This window comes from Crocodylus porosus, unplaced genomic scaffold (genome assembly GCF_001723895.1).
Source record: "Crocodylus porosus isolate Cpor-Errol unplaced genomic scaffold, CroPor_comp1, whole genome shotgun sequence".
NCBI classification, from domain to species: domain Eukaryota; kingdom Metazoa; phylum Chordata; order Crocodylia; family Crocodylidae; genus Crocodylus; species Crocodylus porosus.
In genome coordinates, this window is record NW_017728906.1 from 154,599,462 (window position 1) to 154,622,220 (window position 22,759).

A 22,759-nucleotide genomic window follows, 5' to 3' on the forward strand; every position below is an offset into this window, starting at 1 on the left:
GCCTCCACAAGAGAAGGCTGAGGGGGGATCTAGTGGCCTGTTACAAACTAGTCAGAGGGGACCAGCAGGCATTGGGGGAGTCCCTGTTCCCCCGACGACTACCAGGAGTAACTAGCAATAAGTCACAAGCTGGCAGAAGGTAGATTCAGACTAGATATCAGGAGGCACTACTTCACAGTCAGGGCGGCTAGGATCTGGAACCAACTTTCAAGGGAAGTGGTGCTGGCTCCTACCCTGGGGGTCTTTAAGAGGAGGCTGGATGAACACCTTGCCAGGGTTTTGACCCCAGTACTCTTTCCTGCCATGGCAGGGAGTCGGACTTGATGATCTGCTCACGTCCCTTCCAACCCTTCCACACAGGAAGACTATATTTTTGTGCATATCACTCCCACAATGCACCATACAAAGCGGCTGACTGGGTTTCCACCACACTGATTGCATAAGAGTGAATTTACTTTGCATATAATTAATCTGTAGTATAAAAAGGGTCATAAGAGCAAATGTGCACATGCAGAACCCGCATGAAGCGAGGGAAACGTGTAATTAGTGTATTCTGCATTTGTGCAGGCATTTAGACTAGGTAACCCTTGAGGCCATTTCTCACCCTATTATTCTCTGCATAAATTTCAACTTCTGATATTAGGCTGTAGTTTATGTACTACCTTTTAAAAAATGGCTATAGAGTCTTATGTCTGCCTGTCTTCAGAGACTTCTTGATAAACAGATTGACAACCCAATAGACTCCTATATTACAGGGTGTTTAGCTTGTGTTGCTTGTTTGCAAATCAGTAATCCATTAGATATAGCTGACTACAGTAAGCCTGCCTGCTAATCTAAAATTCTTTTTAAAAACTTCAATTTCTTGTGCATTTCAACTTGAGGAGTAGAAAGTAATTGGAATAGAAAAATAATCATTCCAACCTATGGATTTTTTTTTTCTTTTTAAATTTCTGTAACACATCTATTGTATTTTCACTGGCATTGTGCACTTGTAAGGGTCAATATCTGTCTTATGCTTTGCCTGACTGAAACCTTTTGCCAAGTTAATTTGTAAATTTTCAGACCCTTTTCTATGTTCCTGTTAACATAACACAAAATTTGGTCTGGTATGATTTTGCTACTCCTGCTTTCTTAATTATAAGGAAAGTAAATCTATGAAATAAGGTTTAAAGGTCTTGCAGCGTTAGCCATAACCTTGAAGCATCCTAAATGTAGGAGTTCCAGTTACATTAAGCACATAGCTACTTTAAGCTATTGTAAGTTAAGGCACCAAAAAGCAGCCTCATCACTGCTGAATGACCTGGCAGGAAAGGGGGGAAAAATGCATACTAATGAAACAAAGAAAGGAGTAGGAAAACAGCAGCTGAAAAACTTGAGGACAATGTAAAAACCAAGGACTCAGTAATGAGGAAGGGATAACAAGAACCATGGTGTAGGTATGTACATTTTGCAAAAGAAACCAGTAGAGATGAAAATCTCAGTAGAGAAAGACTAAAGACTTGGTACAAGATTTTAAGGGAGTGTATTCAAGTATAATATTCTTCCCTGCCATGGCAGGGGGTCGGACTAGATGATCTGCTCAGGACCCTTCCAACCCTAGAAACTATGAAACTATAATATAGGGCAGGTGTAGGCAAAATGCAGCCTGGGGGCCAGATGTGGCCTGCCAGGCCATTCTATCCGGCCTGCGGGGCCCCTAAAAAAACTTAGAAAATTAATGTTAATCTGCCCTGAGCTGCCTGTCATGCATCCCTCAATGGCTTGCCAAAACTCAATAAGTGGACCTCTGCCCAAAATAATTGCCCACCCCTGATGTAGGGGCTGTGAGACCTGTATCTTGCAGAAACTTAAAGGAGCGTGGGCCATATATAAAGTGAAGCTTGCCCTTGACAGGTAACAACACAGTCAGGCTGACCATTAATCAGACCAACTGGTGTACTGTCCAAGGACAATTAACATTTTTTGAGCTTTCACCACCAAACATGAATTTTGAATTTTTTCTTCATCACTTTTGGAATCTGGAAGACTGCTTGCTACCATCGGTCTTCCAGAACGGGCTGTTGGGGTATGCCTGTATGTCAAGTGACAGCAGCAAGATACCACCTAATACCAACTGTACCAGTTCATACCATCAAAAGTGGCAGCAGCAAGATACCACCTAATACCAGCTGTACCAGTTCATACCATCACTAGGTACATCTCAGTAAGGTCTGGCTTGTTTTTAGAATAAAAGTAATCCCTAGTGGATATTTTTTCCAAAACAATAAGCAAGGCAGCTGGATACTGGACACTACTACAGACTATACATTTGTGCATGTATTGCTAACAATTCCCCTTCACTATGCAGTCACTGTCAATACAGGTCACGTATGATAAATTCTTTGCTCCCTTTGTATGTGTGTGTGACTTTTAATGTTAATTATCTGACACCTGAAAGCTAAAAATCTACCACAAATAATAAGTAAAGAATTGTGGGTAGCCCTCAACTTTTAGAGTTTGCATTGTCAAAAATCCTGCTGCACAGATTTATCTCTTTGAGAAAAACAATTTGTTGACGCTTGTGGATCAGATGTACACATCTGCTTCTAGTACAAACTGGCTGTGTGCTTGGCATAGTCTCAAGATACTATTGTTAACTTTTTGTCTTTTGTAACTTTGTCTTTTAAAAAGTTTGTCATCACTTTAGTCTTACAGTAAAGGAAAAGAAATATTTAATCACCTGAGTAGCCAGGAGCCTAGGGTTTAATGACCTGAATTTAAGGCATGCATGTTTATTTCCTCTGTGTGTGTGTGTGTGTGGATAACAACTGGTTGCATGTCGTTCAGTAACCTTCTGTTACTTGGAAGTTTTACAAGAAGGATAAGTAATCCATATTGAGTTCAGTGTGATGTTTTGCTTTAAAGAAAAGCAGGGTGGTGATAAAAAAGTGATGGTATTCAAAATCTTGAAAATGCCAAGTGCAGGTAAAATGAGTTGTACTGTTCCATTTGGGTACCCGAATGTGTAGCATACTCCTAAATATATTGGTAACTGATTTTTCTAATGGTATTCACTTTAGGGCTGGATAAGCAGTGGTTCAGTATCTGGTCTCCCAACTTGTGGTTTGATTTAGAGTTAATAATTACTTTCTCCACCGCAAAGGTGAAGAAACAGATGCAGTTGTCCAGTATCTCAAGGCCCTGGAGGGGCAGATTGCTCAATTAAAATCAAAACTTGCAAGTTCCTGAGACATGATCATGTGCAAGCCTCAGGTTCCAGGTGTGCCTTTTCATTTTTGACGTCCTGTGAAACTTTCTGTCCGTATTCCTGCTTGCTTGGAAAATAAAAGAAGCAAGTAGAACCCAAGAGTTGTACTCTGTCAAACAGTAGCTATCCCATGGTTCTGCAATAATCTCAGAAATTTGTTTCTCTTAAGCTGAAACAAAGTTGCAGTCTCTATTTTGGCCATTTTTAGTTTGGGTATCTATTGCATAAATCCTTCTCTTTCTTAATACAAGAAATTTGAATTAAACAGCAGATTTTTTTCAGTTCAGATACAGGTGGTAGTTATTGTACAAGCTTTTGATAGCTTCAGCCACGAAGCCACGTAATCTAAATATTGAAAATTTTCCAAGTCTTGTTTGACTGTTGTGCAGTCTGCATTTAAATTTAGTTTACAGCAGCAGAAATTGGATGCAAAAACATCTTATACAGCAAGACTTGAGCTAGAGTATTGTGTAAGATGAATGTGAACTTGCAGCTGGCTTATAAACAACTAGAGCACACAAAAATGAATGAAAAGCAAGCAGTTTCTGTATAGTATATTTTATCTGTTTGTAGGAATATTGGCAGTTGTAAACCAAAGATATTTATTACTTTGGATGAAATATTAAATATCTATGTAATTAAAAACTAGCATTTAAGTTTCCTGAACGCATTTTCTATCTATAACATACAAAGTTTAATCCTAGTGCCATCCCCGACTCAATATAAAGTACACTTTACTAGTTCAGTCTTTAAAGTGACAGTTATGCTGTTTGACCAAAACTAAAGCTCCATAACTTTGGTGTGTGCAACTGTCTGTGTTTGGTCTCGCACCCTTTTGCAAGTTGTTGTTCTTCCTCCTTCTATTTCTAAAATGCTTTCTTTCATCTTTGAAAGGCGAGTTACTTTGAAATATTTTTTTTCACTTTTTTTTGTTCCTGTTTCCTCTTTCACTCAACTTTTATTTTAGAATAAAATGCTTCATTCCTAATCACAGACCACTAAAACTGGGTTATAAATTTTCAGGTAGCAGCTACTAAAGAACTTAGTTCCTGCACAAAACATTTTGAAGGATATTTTTTTTTCTCATTAACTGATGCAGGCCAGCTTTCCTTTGCATCTCCAGTCCCCAAAGGTATGTTCTTTCTAATAATACAACTTCTCACTAAGATGGCAAAATTATCAGATTTTTGGTGAGATTTGAAGCACTGCTGCCAAGAGCAAAGTTATCTGAATTTTGGCAAGGTTAAGCTTTTGCAGTCTCCAAGGCCGCTATTTTGGACAGTTCATTTTTCAGACAGATCTCTTTGGAAGTTTGAGTCGTTGTTACTGGAGATTTTGGAGTAACTTTTTTTGACAAATCTTTCATTTAAGCAAAGGAGAAGACTTAATACATGGAGATTTAAAAAATGCATGCTAGTAATCTGTTAAGAGTAGGGAAAATAGTACAGCCTAACAATCCCCTGATGCTTTGTTGGTATACCTCTTCCTAAATTGCATAGATCCAAGCCAGTGCTTAAGCTTTTTAACTAGAGGTGACTATCCTTCCTTTCCCCTGGAGCACTGGAAGTTTTCTGAATACTGTTAATATGGTTCTATACTCCATGCAGCTGGAAGAGGGCAGTTATGATTGAACCAACCTGGTATCATTTTTAAGATGTTTGCTCACTTTGAACAAGCTGTCATCCAGCACCAGGATATCTTACTGGGTTAGATCTGTATGAAAATCTATTGCAATCTAAATGGTTTTCTTCCAGACTTGTGCATCTTAAGGTGGCTTCACCATAAATGGAAGTGTAACTCATTTTGTCCTCAGTATTTGGCTTTGACATGAATCAACGGATGTTTTTTTCCTTCTGTAGGTGGAAACTTAAAGATCTGATACATCAGTAATTATCTTGATGGATTCCTCCCACAATGTATAGATATTTCTGGATGTGGAGGCAGAATAATGCCTTGTTCTTTGTCTGAATTCCCCTTACCCCCTACTCCTAGCCCTCCATCAAATGCATCAGGTCTACATGGCCTTAGACTGGATCTCAGTAGCCCCAAGGAAATGGGATGTGGTGTGTGTGGGTGGTTTTTGCTGTAGTTTTAAAAAATTGCTTCATGGAGTGGGTGGGTTCATAGACCACTAGATTGCCACAGAGAAACTAAAAATGGTTTTGATAGTTTCCAGTGCCTCAGTCTCGTTTCTGCATGTGGTGGAAGCAACCACTTCCTCAAAAGGGCAGGGAAACAGCTCTCCAAACCCCTGGCAAAAGAATAGGAGCTTCCTGTCAATATACAAATTAAAATATCCATCCAAGAGAGCAATAATCCAGATGAATTTATTTTCCAGTTGGGGGAAAATGTTTAAGTTATTTTACTACGAACAATTGCAATATATTTCTAGTACTGGATCTTAATAAAAGGGAAAATGTGAAATATGGTAATCTATTAAACAAGTGAGTAGTCTTCCATAAAGCATTGGATTCTTTTTGTGAATGGTAAATTTGCAATAAAACAGGAAGCTTAAGCATTCTGATATTCCTGTACCTGTTGGGAATTACTTCTACAAGATTGCCTATAGGTAATTGCCAAAGTAACGGCTAGAAAGATAGCCAATAGTGATTGCTAGTGCATGGGCTGTGGTGTGCTATGGGCTTAGGGGTTGGAACCACCAGGTTCTTCTGATAGTCTGTAGTAATATGCAAGACCTAAAGGGGGGAAAGCAATTCTTGTCTTCCTATGTAGTACCTTGCTCAATGAGACGTTGAACCCTTTAGATACTACTCAAATAAATGAATATTTACACAGTAGGAAACAGTAACTCTTGAGGACCTAGACCAGTATTAATACAAATCGCTTCCCTGAGTCTTCAGTCTGTCATAGTGCAGGCACCAAGCCTATAACACTTCTCTGACATCTCCGTCTTTGGAGATGTAGTACTATATCTGTAATGACTGAACCAGTCTCAGAACCGTGTGTACTGGAGGGTGCAGATCCTGCTGCTGGAATTCCACAAAATTTCCTAATGGTGATTATATACGACACGGTTTTGCAAGCTGAAATAGATGCCAACTGGTAAAGATGTCTCTGGTATTTTCCTTTTTACATAATATATTGCACTAGGTATCAGCCAGTGTGTAGTTCCTCTAACTTGTAATACACCTTTTAAAAAATTAAAAACAGCAAACCAGGATTTAACATTTGGGGAAAGTGTCTCTAGAATTCTCTAGCAGAAAAAGTTTCTTAAATAGTTTTTTATGTTGTACTCCAGCTTGGCAGAGCAGATGGACATGAGTCATGTGCACAGAAGTAAAAAATTGTTTTAATCTTCAATAATATGAAGATGATAATGATAATGTGTTGTACAGTTTTTGCATCCATTCAGCATCTTCAGTGCAGTCTCGCTTGCATGGTAGAATTTTTTTTAATCTTACACGGTTTTTTTCCTCTTTTATCAGTAGAATGCATAAAGCATCTCTCCTATGAAAGGAATAGAAAGATGTCCTTTGATTCATACAGTGCCCTCAGTCTTTTCCAAGTCAGTCAGTTCACTGACAACAAAGTTACTTCACTTGTTAATGGGCAATTCATTTCCATGGAAATCAGCTGAATCCTAGAGCAGCTAAAGAATGAATTTCAACATGGGCAGATGCCCTACATTGCACTGTAGTAACTATGCAACCAGCAAATATTCTCTGTGCTATATTTTCATAATAAATGTGTTTTTCAAGTCGTTAGTTATGAGTTGTTTTCCTTAGGGGCTTTAAAAGCTCTGGATTTTATTTCTAGGTAACATTATTTGAAGGAGCATACAAAAATACAAAGAACATGGGCTGTAAGCGTCTCTCTCTTTTTACAGAAAAAATTGTCTTTTCTCAGGGCCTACTGTTGGTGCTAAATGTTTGTTCTGCTCTCTGGATCCTCTGTAAGCAAATAATACTTGAACAGAAAGATTAAATGGCCACAGTCAATTCCCCTTTCCTAGCATAATATCACCAGAGTAACTAGAAATATTGCTGATATGTTAATAAACCTTTAAAGGATGCTGATTTTTTTTCTACTTCTTAAAATAGGGTTCCAAGTCTTTCTACGGGCAGCACTGATTCATTCAAAAGCAAATTTTTAAATTTAGCAAATTTTGCAAGTTTGCCTTTAAGGTAGTACTTACTGGAGAGATGGAGGGATGAGGAGGGGTATTGTGGTCCTTCTGCCAGTTGAGGAAGGATTTTGTGCTATCACCTTTTCAATGCCTGTTTAAGTATAAGCCAAGTTTTGTCATTCTTTAGTTTTGGTGAAACCTATAAAATATAGAGAACAATATAAAATAATATAAACTTAATTTCTTTCTGCCCGACTTGGTTATAACGGTGGTGGTAAAAGAGAAGCTTGAGCAGGATGGGTGGGGGAGGGTGGTATGTAAAAGCTCCTCTCTCCCTCCCTCTTTTAATTACACATTTATTTTAAGCAATTGGGTAATGTTATTCAGGATTTTAATTTTTACAGTTGATGCTGTGAGACATGAATGATTACTTTCCCCTGTGATTTGGATAAAACCACATTTTAGATAGAAATGAGAATTCAGTTAGTGCCTAGAAACAACTTTTGTGGTAGTTTTAATGTTATGGGTAAATAAGAATTTAAAATGGGGAGAATCATTTTGCTATTGACTGGAGTAATAAGTCTCTAGGTAGCAAAGACCTAAAGTGCAGAATTTTTTTTTTTTATTTTGGGACCTGCTGTTGTTTGATGATGATGCAATGATAGTTCACAAAGAGAGTGACTTTAAGCCTCATCAGTTCCTTTGCTCATGAGTTTGGTTTTACAATTTGCATAAAAAAGATCAGTGTTGTGGTCCAGAGCATTGGTTCACCACCAGTGATCACAATAGGTGAAAAATGTATTAGATGTTAAAGTAAATTTACATACCTTGGTTCCATTGTTACCAACAGTCTGTCACTTGAGGCTGAACTGAATACCTGTATTGGCAAAGTATCAGGTATTACAATCATGCTGAGCAGTGTGTGGAACAACAACAAACTGACTGTTAAGACCAAGGTCAAGATCTATCATGCCTGTTGTCAACAACTTTTTGTATGGCAGCAAGTCCTGGACCACATACTCTAGTCAAAAAGCACCTCAACAGCTTCCACTTAAATTGCCCTTGCCATGTTCTAGGAATTTTTCCTGATGGGACAGAGTTGCCCATGTTGAGGTCTTTGAACATGCTAACGTTCTGAATGTCCATCCTCGGTCAGTGTCGACTTTGACTTGGTCACATGCAGAGGATGGATGATGGCCGCATGCCCAAGGTTCTCTTGTATGGAGAACGCTAAAGGACCCAGACCATGGAGATATCCTTATCTCCATTTCAAAGATGTTTGTAAGAGATGAAGGCAATGCACATTGAATCAAATAACTGGGAGAAGATTTCTGAGGATTAAACTGCTTGGAAACAGTTTATTAAGAGTGTAATGAAGGTTATTGAGGAAAAAAGACCCCAACATGCAGAGGAAAGAAGGAACTTTAGAAGAACTCTGCACTATATTCAGGACTACTGTATTAGGTATGACTTCAGTTGTGATGAGTGCAGACAGTACTGTCATTCAAGAATTAGACTCTATAAATACAGTTGCAGATGTACCTCATTCAGTGCAAATCTGTTGTCTCCCAAGACAGATGGATGCTCCTGCTTTGTAGGTAGCAAATTGAACTGATTGTTGTTTTGTCCTGCAGAAACTTTTTTGAGCTAGTAGATCTCATTTTTATATACACGAGCTGTTTCCTTGAGCAGGAAACCAAACTTACCTGCTTCTCAATTTCTAGTTGGCTTCTCAGCTGTGAATGGACTAGTCGCTGAAACTAACTACTAGAGCAGAATGGAATTAAAAAATTATTCTCAGCCCCTAGAAGAAAATCCTACTCTTATCAAAACTGGTTTTGCATTTTCCCAGTGATTCTTTCAGTTGAGTGGTTTGATTTGTTTTTATATTAGGCAACAAACCTGTACTACTTAAATAATTTTAAATAAAAAAAATTTCATAAGTTTAAGCCTTCATAAGGTTGGCATGATTTCAAATTTAACTTTTAAGAAGGTTTATTCTTAAAACCTGTGTGTTAACTTCAATAAGAAATCCATTCTTTTTAATCAAAGGATTTAATCCACCCCCTTTATTCAAGTACCATCTTAACTCTGTCTGTTCTAATCAACTAAATGTAAGTTGATATTTCTTATTCCAAAAAGACTTAAAAATGGGAATGGAAAGAGGTTTCTGCTAGGATAGTATTTCTGAATCTGGTACTTTTGAATATATTTGGTGAGATAATCCCAAAATAAAAATACTTCATAGAATGGTGAAACCCAATTCAAACAAGAGGTTAAAATACATATCTGAATATGTCTGAGACCTGAAGAAGGGTGCACTGGTACCCAAAAGCTTGTCTGCATCCCTCTCAACTATGCAACTGGTACAATAAAAGATAACTCTCAAAAATCCTTGTCATTCTGAACATGGCTGTCTTATTAGTGGAAAGTCATCAGATGTGGTAAGTCTTGTCATACTTCTTTCCTGATAGCTGCTGATCTTATTGTTACTGTGTGCTGGCAGGAACAGCATGTACCTGTACTGTTGTGATAAAGGAAAATGTGACTTACCTTCTCATTTAAAAAAACCCCTGAAATATCATAGGGATACAAGGGCATCTCAGGACGTACAGAAGATGGAACTAGCTAGGGCTGTTTCTTGGGAGGCATAGGTTATCTTCCAGCCCTTGAGAGTTCCTGGAGCTCATCAGCCTCTCAGGAAGCAGGACTGGTCCACGCAATGACAACATGACTAACACAGGAGAGTGCTTTCCTGTTTGGCTGCCTTCTGTACAGCAGCTAACCACATCACCAAGTTGTATGGGGTGGAAGTGGGGGAAGGGGAGGGTGGAAAGACGCATTCTTTGGGTATTCCCCTGCCATCATCTCACGTACTCCCACGTGGAGAAACTCTACGTTGTTTGAGGATACCAGTGTTCCTTCTTAAGGGAATTTGTAGGAGCCTTGGATCTGATTCCCACAATCTGATTGTCCCATCATCTACTTTTTATTTAATTCCCCTATTTACCTGAATCCAAGATGACTTTGAATTTAAGAGTCCCTCCATCTCACTCAAATTAGATTTTTATACATGGAAAATGTTTCCATTTCTTATGCTTTTCTGTGTAAATACTCTAATTATTGGAAGGTCATCTTAAATGCATTTCCACCCCCCCCCCCATACCACTGTGGCAGGCAGCAGCAGTGGGGAAGCAAGTGGCAGAGGGAGCCTGACCCTGGACCCTTGCATCCATCCCACTTGCTCTTTTTCTGCTTGTTCTCCATGCACTGCCACGTGTTGTGCTCCTGGGTGGCTCTGTGCTGGGTCCCTCATTGCTCCCTGGCTCAGCAAGGAGACAGCTCAGGGCCAGGGAGTGGCGGGGCAGTTGGCCCAGAGCCAGAGAGCAGTGAGACCCAGCACTGATTCCCTCCCTGCTCTCTGGCTGTGTGCTGGATCTCTGGTTGCTGTGGCTCCACACTGGTTCCCTTGCTGCTCTCTGGCTTCCTGCTGAGCCAGAAGAGGTAAGAGAATGAGCCCAGAGCTAGAGGGCAGCCCAAGACCCAGTGCTCATTCCCTGGCTCTTCTGGCTCCCTGCTGAGCCAAGGAGCAGTGAGGGAATAGGCCCAGAGCCAGAGTCACAGTGGACTGACTCAGTGCTACCTGCAGGTACTCAGTTCTAAGAGGAGACTTCTTTTTCCCCCGGTGAATGGGGCAAAAAAACCTTGTCTTGGAATCAAGTAAATACAGTAGCTAGTTAGTCAGTGGTACTAATTTTCAGTCTTGCACTTCCCAGGTAGTTTATGCTAGTGTCAGCAGTATTCTAAGTGAAGAATTTTTCGGTGCAAACCACAGTGGCTAGCCGTATAACAGTGACAATAAGAAGACTGTGGAGTGGAGGATGCAGATGGTAAATAAGACTGGCCAGGTCATATAGGCGTTCATTCGCCAGCTGAACTTGGTGGGTCTGGAATCATGAAGTGAGCCCAGACTAGTTGGATGACAGCTTGTTGTGACCCTGAGTGATCACATTGGTGGCTGCAGAACTTTAGGGTGCAGAAAACCACATTCTTGGAGTCATGCTGAGCTTAATTGGTGCAGTCCTTTATTGAAGCAATATTCGTTTCAGTAGGAGATGGTGGTATAAGGCCAGAGATGACAGATGGTGGAATACCAGGAGGCAGTGAGATGATACTGGTCAGCCTATGATAGGCATTGATCTCAAAACAATATTAAATGTTTTCCTTACATTTAATGAGTGGGAATGAAGTCTGCCCACTTACAGATAACTATTTGTTTTACTCATTGGTATTCTACAATTAAATGTAGAAAGTTAATTTAATGAAGCATATATTTTAAATAAATTGTAAGAGATACTTGTATTATTAGGAAGTGTGTCAGTAGTGTATGGTGTCCAGATGTGCAGAAAAGACACACATTTAAAAAGTACATTGTCTACTGCTTCAGGTGTGTGTGGGGGGGGCATGTTGTTTTTTTCCTCTGAGTTATCTGCTGTAGAATCAATTATCTTGTAGTATGCTGTGTGCCAGTTCCAAGTAATTGACTGAGTAAAAAATCCTGTAATTCAGGTACAGCAGTCCTGTTTGCATACTGTGAAATGCAAGAGTAGTAAAAGGATTACTAACAAGTAAGAACATTCAGACATTAGTAGCACTGAATTTTCACCTTCTTGATCTCTTTATGTTCAGCCCTTTTACATTTTAGTGCTTTAATTAAAAACCTAGAGCAAATATAAAGGTTAGAGTGGCCATCTCATAGCCTGAACTCTGTTTTTGCCACAGATTGTATTGTCAGTGCTATTACCTTCCATCACAAATACCCACCACAGTTCACCAACCTCTAGCCAGAGAGTATGCTGCCTCAGTTTTGGTCCTTTAAGGCTGAGAGCCCTCTTGGTTTTATATGTAGTCGCTAGTAGTAATCCAAAGGCACATTTACACAGCCACCAGGTTGTGCTCAGTACTGCTACTGAGCAATATGTCCTGACCTACCCACTTATTCCCTCTCCACTCATGTCAGATCTGAATAAGGCAGTGTAGCTGCTTTCCAGTGTCATTGTTTGCATGCTAATACGCACGTGTGGCAGAGCTGAAGAGTCATGCTGAAGTATGCACCATAAGGCTGCTATGTCCTCTTGGTTTTTTGGGATTGAGGACATACTTTAGGTATAAACCAGCTTAAACTTAACTAACCTTTTGCCTTAGTTTTTCAATAAGCATGGCCAACTTAAACGTAGGAATATATAAAACTGACTCATGGTAGTGATCACATGGAAATGGAAACTACCACTGTGGGTGGAAACAAAATTCAGAAGTTCAGTATGCTCCACTTGCAGAGGATTAGGTAAAATCTCCATTCTGGAAATCTGAAAGAGCTGGCAGGCATGTGAAATCTCTGGTCCAGGAGCCATGATTTTTAATGCATCTGCTGAATTGGGGATGGTACCACCCGGCTGGAGATTAAGAAACATAATGCACATAATTTGGAGGTGGTGGGAAGCTCTAAGGAACCCCTTGATTCCAGCAGTACATCGGGCTTTAGAACAAATATAGAAATAAAGAATGGTTAGACCTGGAGGTAAACCAAGAAAGGGATAGTCTACTTTTAGTAAACCCATATTGTAGCTTGTGATATGAAGTAGATATCCACATATTTTAATAAGGTAACTGATTTTTTTTTCTAGACAACAAATGTGGCAGATCTAGTCTGCACTTAGGTACAGTGCCATGTGGGGAAGTACTAGTTAAAATAGCCATTAGCAGAAACATTGTAAGCTAGCGATCAGCAGTCTTCTTGGGCTACAGGCCAGAATGACCCAGTTTTGAGTCAGTCAGAAGTAGGAGGGTGTGTGCCTAGGACCCAGCCACTGCTGCTGCTTTTCCCTGTGCAGGCTTAAAAGGGAGGTGGCAGCAAATAAGATAAAAAAAAAAGGGAAGTATTTGACTAAAAGAAGCTATTGGAGGACAGTTCCTCAGAGTTCAGTCTTATGAACTGATCTTTGTGCTTATTATGCAGTTTGAGAGAGATTGTCAGTACAGAGAATATTAGTCTTCATATGAGGAAATGTCTGACCTTGAAGATTGCAGGAATAGTAATGGGATTGCATTTAATATTAAGGGCCTGGTCATACCTTTTAGACCAATGAAAATTTCTGTCCTGAGTTGAGGGCTCATCATAGAGGAGAAGAGACCAGGGTGTCCTAACATACTTGATCACTGAGCTGCCAGTGTGATGCTAACATGGGAAATTAAATTCGGGAGGTATGTAAATGCTAGGGAAGGGGACAAGCTATTTAAGGTAGAAAGTAGTGTTGACCCAAGAACAAATGGAGCTATATACTGAACATATTTTAGGTTGGAATGTCTTTAAGCATAGGAGGATTGAAATTCTGGAACAAACTTCCAGTGGTAAAAGGTAGGGCAAGAAATCTAGCTGGCTTTGAGATATGGCACCTGATAAGTTTGTCAGAAAGTCCCCTGCAGGGCAGGAGGACTTGATGATACAGAAGATCCCAGCTAGTTTCTAAGTCCAGTCTGAAGAATTATGTGAAATACTTCAGTGTTGGTCTGGTTCCTGGTTGACCAAAGTATACGTCAAAAATTCCATACGAGATGTCAATTAAGGAAGTTGTGACAAGCTTAGTTAGGAGAGATGCCAAGGATTAGTATGAACAAAGAATGCACTAACCTCACATAACTAGAGGAAGCTTAAAGGTTGAGGTTTTATGGAGGCTTTTATCGACCCTTCCCATTCCCCCAGCCCTAGGTGAAAGATGTTTTTGTTTAAAGGGCTTTCTGTGTAGCAGTTCACATCAGCACTAGTTTTCATTATCACTATTTTTTTTTTAAATAGTTGCATAACTTTTTTTCTTTCACAGAACAGTTCGTGTCTGGCTGAAGAGAGACAGTGGGCAGTACTGGCCTAGCATATACCATGCAATGCCATGTAAGTATTTTGGGATGCATATTTACTGTGAATCTGCCAACCAATTTTTCTCTTGGTCTTGATGAGCACCTCTGTGCTTATGACCTTTTGGGAGCTCTTCATTGCATGCTTGATACTGTGCATCTCTGAAGCTTTTGCAGGCTAGGAACTGATACCGAATCCCCTACCTTAATTTTTAATGTAAACTACTTTTCCTTTGTTTCTGTCACTATATCAAGTGTCAGTTTTGTGTTCAGAGACAAAAAGGAAGAGACAGTTCTTACCTTTTGAAGAGGTTAATATTGTTTGCATGTTAAATACACCGGGATGAACTGAACACAGTAAAGTAAGGGCTTGGTAGAAAATAAGATTGTTAGGCATATGAGCTGGTGGTTGGCGTGGAAGAGCATGCAAACAGTGGGAGAGAAGCATTGGGGCTGGCTTGGAGGGGAAACTTGAGATGAACTAAATAAGGGATGAAGAGCAAGTGGAAGGGACAGCAGAAATGTGATGCCAAATGTAGTTCTATAAGGCTTTGAAACTAAGGAGAAGTTGAGGAAACGATTGAATTTGCAGAAGGTTTGTGATCTGATCAGAGCAACAGTGGGGAAATGATTCTCCCCTTCCTCCCAACTGCATTCTGGAGGGACTGGAAAGTATAAATTGAGGGCAGTGCAAGAGGAGAATATGATAGTAATTGTTTGGTAATTTCCTGCCTCAGTAAGAAAAGTGAAGTGAGAACATGGCTTCTCTGGATGAAAAGCACAAAGCATTTTTCAGCCATCTAAATATGGCAAAGAACAGGCATGAAAAAAAGCACCAAGTATGTGATCCTGACTTACGGGGCTTATGGAATTTTGGCTGTATTAGAAGAAAGGTAAAGTTTTAAGTTGGTGTAACCTTCTGGCTGGGAAGTAGAAAAGACAATGGGAGATGAGATTTGAAGAATAGGAGAGAATTCAGTAGTGCAAAAGAAAATCCATGTGCCAAAGGGAAGACTCAAGGTTGGCAGCTGCACTTCTGAAGGTCGTGTTGGAAAAGGAAGATAAGAATTTCAGGCACCTACTACGTGGGAGATGCTCGAACACTTACACTTGTGAATCAAGTGCCAGAATTCAGTTATTCAAATTCTGCCATTAGAGGGGTAAATTAGGGTTTAGTCTTGAATATGTACCCTTCAGATTTGCCCCCAATCCCACCATAGCAGGGTAATCTTAAATGCTTAGTTAATTAGAAATTTACTATGGTTACTTTAGAGTGTTGGAAAAAGGAGTGGTGAGGGAAGAGGGCAGTGACCAGTTCCATCTGGCAAATCTTCTTTGCCTTCTGAAGGGATAGTGTAGTTATGAAATTTTAACCATGGTTTTGATACTGAAACAATATTCATAGATTTCTAAAGCAATGTTCTTTCCATCTCTCTCACCTAGCCTCAACCTTGTACTGTATGAGAACACCTATTGAAAAATAAATAAAAGCTTTCTCTGTTTAAGTAATAATCAAACAGTTGCTGATCACTGATCACTTTCTAGAGTCACTGACCGACAGGTCCATCTCCTTACTGAAATAGAATACTTAATTGTATGATACCTATTCCCATAGGATCTTAAATTTGACAGATTACTACAGCATTATATATTATAGTAGGAAGGTGCAGAATTTCTTTCTACCTGTTATGTGCATATGCATGTTTGGTTAACAGAGAAAATGTACTAACAAGGAAACAAACTTAATCTTCTTTTTCTAGCTTCGTGCTTGTGAGCAAGATTCTAAGTATACAGTGCAGAAATACTCTTATAGAGTTGTACCAAAAATGTGCTGATCTATGTCTTCAGCTGGCTTTAAGTCTGTAGTTCTATCAAAATCAATGGGACTGGGCTGACTTTCAGCAGCTGCAGCTACATTTGTCTTCCGTAAATAGCTGTATTGTTCTTTCAAGCAGAAACAAGGGTAAGTTGAGTGGGGCCCCAGCCAGGTGAGACTTACCTGCTGGGGAGGCGCACCCCCTAATTTTTTTCTCAAACTGCCCTCCCTTCCTCTCCACAGACTTACCTGCTGGACAGAGGGGGAAAAGGCGGGGGTGGTGGTGGCACACAGTAGATCTTGGTTTGCCTTTTAAATGCCAACGATGATCTCCTCCTTAAAAAGGTTGGAGACCACTGATCTAGCAGAATGGTATTTTCTCTGGCTGATTTTTCATACCTGCATATATTGTGGTCTAAGTTCCTGTTCACATCTCTGATCTACACCTACAATGGTCGTTTTGTGTATTACTGTGAACAGTATCGAGAATATTTGGTCAGCTTGAGTTGTCTCTCAGATTTAGTTTTGAGCAGGACTCAAAAAGGTTCTTCCTGCCCCCCTTTTTAAAGAATCATTCTGGCATATGCCCCCAAATAACTGCTTGAAAAAAGTTTAGATCCATAGCATATATTGATCATTCCTTATTTCTTTCAAAATGCATGCAAGGATAGTGATGGGACTAGAGCAAGGCCAACTGAATTGTCATTAACTATGCCTTTTCTAAAATGTGACTTTAGAAGTTACTGGGTCATGAGTGAGCATCATCCCTATTGCTCAAGTATCTGCTGTACCAGAAGTAGCCTTGCTGTCTCAGAGTGACACTGCCATGCTGTGGATCCTCTTGCCTGTAGCTTTTCTGGTTAGAAGAAAGTACCTGCAGACTCTCACAAGGAGGCTTAGTGTGGGCATGCAGCAGGGGAAAGATTGCCTACTTGTTGCCAGAATGTTCTGAAATTCTCAGTCCCAAGCACAGCTATCCCATTGCATTTGCAGGTGGCTATTATGGTATCACTGTTAAAGGCCTTAAACATACAGGATGCCTTTTTATGATTTTCTCTGTGTGAAGAAGAGGGTGTGATAGTTAGAAATGAGCCAAATAATGGCTATGTGAGACTGAGCAGGCCTTGTGCTGCAATGGGATCATTTGTGTTTTGGAAAACAAGGAAGTGATATCTTGAGTATGGCATAAGAATCAAATAGGGGACAGCATTCATAGAATCATAGAAGTAGGGTCGGAAGGGACCTTATAGATCTTCAAGTCTGACCCCCTGCCAGGGCAGGAGGAAAAAAAAACTGGGCTCAAATGATCCCAGCTAGGTAGGCATTCAGCCTCCTCTTAAAGACCCCCACTTCCCTAAGAAGTTGGTTCCAGCTCCTAGCCACCCTAACTGTGAAGTAGTTCTTATGCATGTCTAATCTAAACCTGCTCTCCAACATCTTATGGCTGTTATACCTTCTTATGCCAGGGGGCGCTAGGGGAAACAAGGTCTCTCCCAAACCCCTCTGGTCCCACCCCCTAGTGAGTCTATAGACTGTCACCAGGTCCCCCCTCAGCCTTCTCTTGTGAAGGCTGAACAGGTTCAGGTCCTGCAGTCTCTTATTGTAGGGTCTGCCCTGTAGTCCCTGGATCATGCGGGTGGCCCTCCTCTGGACCCTCTCAGTGTTGTCCACATCCCTCCTGAAGTGGGGCACACAGAAATGGATGCAGTACTCTAGCTGTGGCCTGACCAGTGTTGCATAGAGGGGGAGGATCACCTCCCTGGCTCTACTTGAGATGCACCTGTGGATGCACGACAAGGTGCGGTTAGCCCTGCCAACTGTGACCTCGCATTGTTGGCCCATGTTCATCTTGGAGTCAATAATGACTCCAAGATCCCTTTCTGCCTCCATGCTCTCAAGAAGGGATTTTCCCATCTTATAAGTGTGCTGGTGGTTACTACTGGCCAAGTGCAGCACTGTGCACTTGTCAGTGTTGAAGCACATCCTGTTTTTGCTAGCCCAGCCCTGTAACCTATCCAGGTCTTGCTGCAGTTATTTCCTCCCTACTAGCGTGCTCACCTCACCCCAAATTTTGGTATCATCAACGAATTTAAACGGTGCTTTTCACCCCATCGTCCAAATCGCTGATAAAGAGATTGAACAGCGCGGGCCCAAGGACTGAGCCCTGGGGGACTCCGCTGCCCACATTAGCATAGGACTGTTTTGAATTGCTTAAAGGAAGTTGCTTTTCTGACTTTGACCCTCTGTGACCTCACGACCTCTGCTGTATGGAGTTTCTTTGGGCAAAGATAAGACAGTGGCATGGTCATTTAGCAGTTGGCTAATATCTCTGTCTGGCAGAGTAAATAGTGCTGCTCATTTTGTTTTTCTTTCCTTCCTTCTTTCCTTTCTTCTTTCCATTTTCAAATGTGCTAGACTAATTCATAGTCACAGTAAGGTCACCCCCAAGAACATGGGTAACAAGAAATTTCAGTTAAAAAAGAAATAACGCCCCCCCCCCTCCCCAAATCATGGCTGCTCTCCAGGGTTAATCAGGAGAACCCAAAACCTAACTTGTATGTACTTTTTTCTTTCAGCTCCTAGAGCTGTGAAGTTGATGGCAAAGGAACCCAGTGCCAGTGGCTGTGGTGGAAGGGGTGGCCTACCTTTAGACCTAACTGTATTGGTTCAGCCTGCCATTCGTAATAATTGCAGACCCCTGCTCTAGATGGTTGCTCTTTAAAATCATAAAGTCCTCAAGACCTAAGCACTTGAGTGCTGTTTAAGGTTCATTTTTCTTATAAGTACAATACCTTCAGGCTTATGAAAGGGGGAAAAACCACGTACTAAGGAGAAAGTGCTTTTAAACTAACCACCAGGGTCTCCACCAAAACAGAGACCATGGTTCCAGCCTATACCCAAGTGGAGCCTGCTGTCCCTGTCCCTACCCGGGCACGGCCTTGGCCTCCACTCAGGCAGAGCCTCTGGCTCCATGTGGAGGCTGCCTAGCAAGACTGCAGGCAGCTGGGTTTGGGGACACTCACCTCCCGTTGTGGGGTGTGCCCAGTGGTGGTGGCCCTGAAGTGCCAGATTAGGGAACTTCGGGCAACAGTCCAGTGGCTACGTTCCATTAGAGATTTAGAGCAGGAACCAGACTCTTACTTTCAGGCTCTCTACCCGATGGCTCATGACAGCGTGGCAGAACCAAGGAACCACCACTAAGTCCAGCCTGGGGCTGCCTGGACAACAGTTGTCTCCAACCCAAAGAGGTGCAGCACCAGGGTTACCACTACCCTGGAGCTTCACAACTGCTTTGCACCTCTTGCATCAACAGAGCCAGCCATACTGCCGGCTCCAGCATGTGAGGACACAGGGCCACCAGCACCTGCTCCTAGAAAAAGACAGAGTTTATTGTGCTGGGTGACTCCCTCCATAGGGAGACTAAGGGAGCAATCTGTCTCCCCAACCCCTTAGCCCATGAGGTCTGCTGCCTGCCTGGATGCTTGTGTCTGGGATGTGATGGAGAGGATCCCCAAACTCATACAGTCCTCCAACCACCAACCCATGCTACTCATCCATGTGGGGACCAATGATAATGCACGGAGAAGTCCAGGTCAGTTCACGTGTGACTGCAGAGCTCAGGAGTCTGGGAGCACAGAGTTTTTTCTTCAGTCCTCCCAGTCACAGGTCATGGGCTCCAGAGGGACAGGTACATCAGTGAGGTTAATAGAAGACTCTGGAGATTGTGCCATCGTGAGGGGTTTGGCTTCCTCGACCACAGTCCGCACTTCAGAGAGAGCAGACTGTTGGGAAGGGATGGCCTCCACCTCACCTGGAAAGGGTTCTTCTCAGCCTGAATGGCTGACCTTTTTGATGGGGCTTTAAAATAAAACCGCTGGGGGATGGGCAGTATACTAGCAGTTCTAGCTCAGGTCATGTGAGCTGCACTACCAATAACTTGGGTAGCCCAAGGGAACGGCAGCAGCCCAAGGAAAGGTCCTGCTTTGCCCCTCAGGGAAGCATTGGGCTTGTCATGGCAGACTCGCCTGCCTGTACACAAACACCAGGAGCTTGGGAAATTAAACATGAGGAACTGGCCCTTCTCCTATGTAAAAATGACTCTGACTGTGTAGGGATTATGGAGACCTGGTGGGACTCCACCTATGATTTGGTTGGTGGCTGTAGAGGGTTACACCTTGTATAGGACAGACTGTGTGAGGAAGAGGGGTGGGGGTGTTGCTCTCTATGTCAAGGATCAGTTCACCTCCCTGCAGATTGAGTTTTCTAACCAGGAAGGGTGTCTTGAGACCCTCTGGGTCAAAATACTGGGAGAATATGGGGAGGGTGAAATGCTTGTAGGAGACTACTATAGACCTCCTCACTAAGAGGAAGAACTAGATTGGGAATTCAATAGGGAACTGGTCAAAGCCACATGCTCCCAATGCATGATCTTCCCTGACATCTCTTGGGATGAGTGGATGGCCAAATCTGATGGGTCACGTAGCTTTCTCACATACGTTGACAACCTCTGCCTAATCCAGGAGGTCTGTGGGTTGACTAGGGGAGATGCATTGCTTGATCTGGTCCTGGCCAAAGGGGAGGACCTGGTGAGCGATCTGAAGATTGAGGGGGAGCTTGGTGATTTAGTGACCATGAATTGGTCACCTTCTTAGATCACTGAAGAGCAGGCAAACCCCTCAGTAAAACACAAGTTCTTAACTTTGGGAAGGCTGACTTTTGCGAACTGAGAGAATTGGTCAGTCAGGCAATTAGAGGCCTTACCCCCCTCCCTGAAAAGGGGTACACGAGGAATCATTGTCTCTCAAACAGAATCCTTGAAGCACAAGAGAAAGCCATACCATCTTACAAGAAATGCAGTAAGGAACCCCCCATGGCTCAATAAGGAACTGTTGGACCTCATTAAACACAAAAGAGTATCTTACACCAGCTGGAAAACAGGAAACATCACCAAAGAGGATTACTCTGCACTTGCCCACACCTGTAGAGACTGGTTGAGAAAAGCCAAGGCACAAACCGAACTCAAGCTAGCTACAGGAATCAAGGACAGCAAGTCCTCCTTCAGATATGCGGGTAGTCAGAAAAATAACAAAGATAGCATTGGGCCCCGTAAGACCCAGCAGGGTAACTGACATGAGATGCCTAAGAAAGGGCCAGTCTCCTAAATGGTTTTTTTTTGCATTGGTTTTTCACCCTCCCAGGAGGATCACACTATCAGGAATGGCACAAACCAATCTGGGAGTGGGCAACAGGCCCAAAATCCATGTGGATCAGGTGAGGGAATACCTTGAGAAACTGGACATTCACAAGTCTGCGGGCCCAGACAAAATGCACCTGAGAGTCTTGAAGGAGCTGGCAGACATCATTGCATCCCCCTTGGCAGAGAGATTTGAAAATTCATGGCGTTCAAGAGGTCCCGGATGACTGGGAAAGAGCCACTGTGGTCCCTATCTTCAAGGAAGGGAGGAGGGATGACCCAGGGAACTATAGACCAATCAGTCTGATTTCCATCCCTGGAAAAATCCTGGAGAAAATTGTCAAGGGATCCATTAACACCAAACTAACAGAAGGCAGGCTTCCGAATGCCAGCCAGCATGGCTTTGTGATTGGCAGGTCTTGTCTGACTAACCTCATCCCCTTCTATTACCAGGTGTAATGTGTCCTGGACAAGGGAGATGCTGTGGACATCATATATCTGGATTTGAAGAAAGCCTTTGACCTACTTCCCCATAATGTCCTCATGGTTAAGCTGGGGAACTGTGGCCTAGCCGTCAGACCATATGATAATCATGGCAACTGGCTATGGGGTCAGACCCAAAGAGTACTAGTTGACGGGAGCAATGGCACAAGATGACAGGTGGAGTCCCTCGCGTCTCGGTACTTGGGTCAGTACTCTTTAACATCTTCATCGATGATCTGGATTTGGGAGTCAGATGTAAACTGGCCAAGTTCACAGATAATACCAAATTATGGGGGAGGGTGGTCACACCGCAGGACAGGCTAGGGATACAGGCCAACTTGGACACACTCTTCAAGATGGGCTGACCAAAACCTGATGGCCTTCAATATAGAGAAGTGTAAGGTGCTGCACCTAGGTAGGAAGAACCCCCAACATACCTACAGGCTCAGCAGTGCTACGCTCGCTAGCACCATGACTGAAAGGGACTTGGGGGTCTTGATTGACCAGAAGATGAACCACCAATGCAATGCTGTGGCTGGCAAAGCAAACCAAACTCTGGTGTGCATCCAACGATGCATCTCAAGCAAAACCAGGGATCCTCCTGCTTTACTTGGCCCTCGTGAGACCGCAGCTGGAGTAGTGCATCCAGTATTAGGCCCCCCACTTCAGGAAGGATGTGGAGAAGCTTGAGAGAGTCCAGAGGAGAGCCACTCATATGATCCAAGGCCTGGCAGGAAGGCCGTACAAGGAGAGGCTGAGGGACTTGGGACTCTTCAGTCTCGAGAAGAGAAGGCTAGGGGCGGACTTGGTGGCAGCCTACAGTTACGTAAGAGGGGTACATCAGGACCTGGGAGAACAGCTGTTCAAGAGAGCTCCCCAAGGGATAACAAGGTCCAACGGCCATAAACTCCAGGAACGATGATTTAAACTAGACTAGACATAAGAAAACAGTTTTGCGTGCGTGCGTGCGTGCAGGGTCTGGAACAAACTCCCCTCAGAGGTGGTGCAAGCACCTACTCTGGA

The 22,759-nt window shown here is 42.3% G+C and overlaps 1 protein-coding gene across 1 annotated transcript in view; it reads left to right on the forward strand.

Moving 5' to 3' along the window:
- WDFY2 (WD repeat and FYVE domain containing 2) overlaps positions 1 to 22,759 on the forward strand; it is a 104,871-nt gene that overhangs the window by 46,694 nt on the left and 35,418 nt on the right. Inside the window, exon 2 of the mRNA XM_019528514.1 lies at positions 14,213 to 14,280. Coding sequence (XP_019384059.1) covers positions 14,213 to 14,280 — 68 coding nt within the window. The remainder of the gene's footprint in view (positions 1 to 14,212; positions 14,281 to 22,759) is intronic.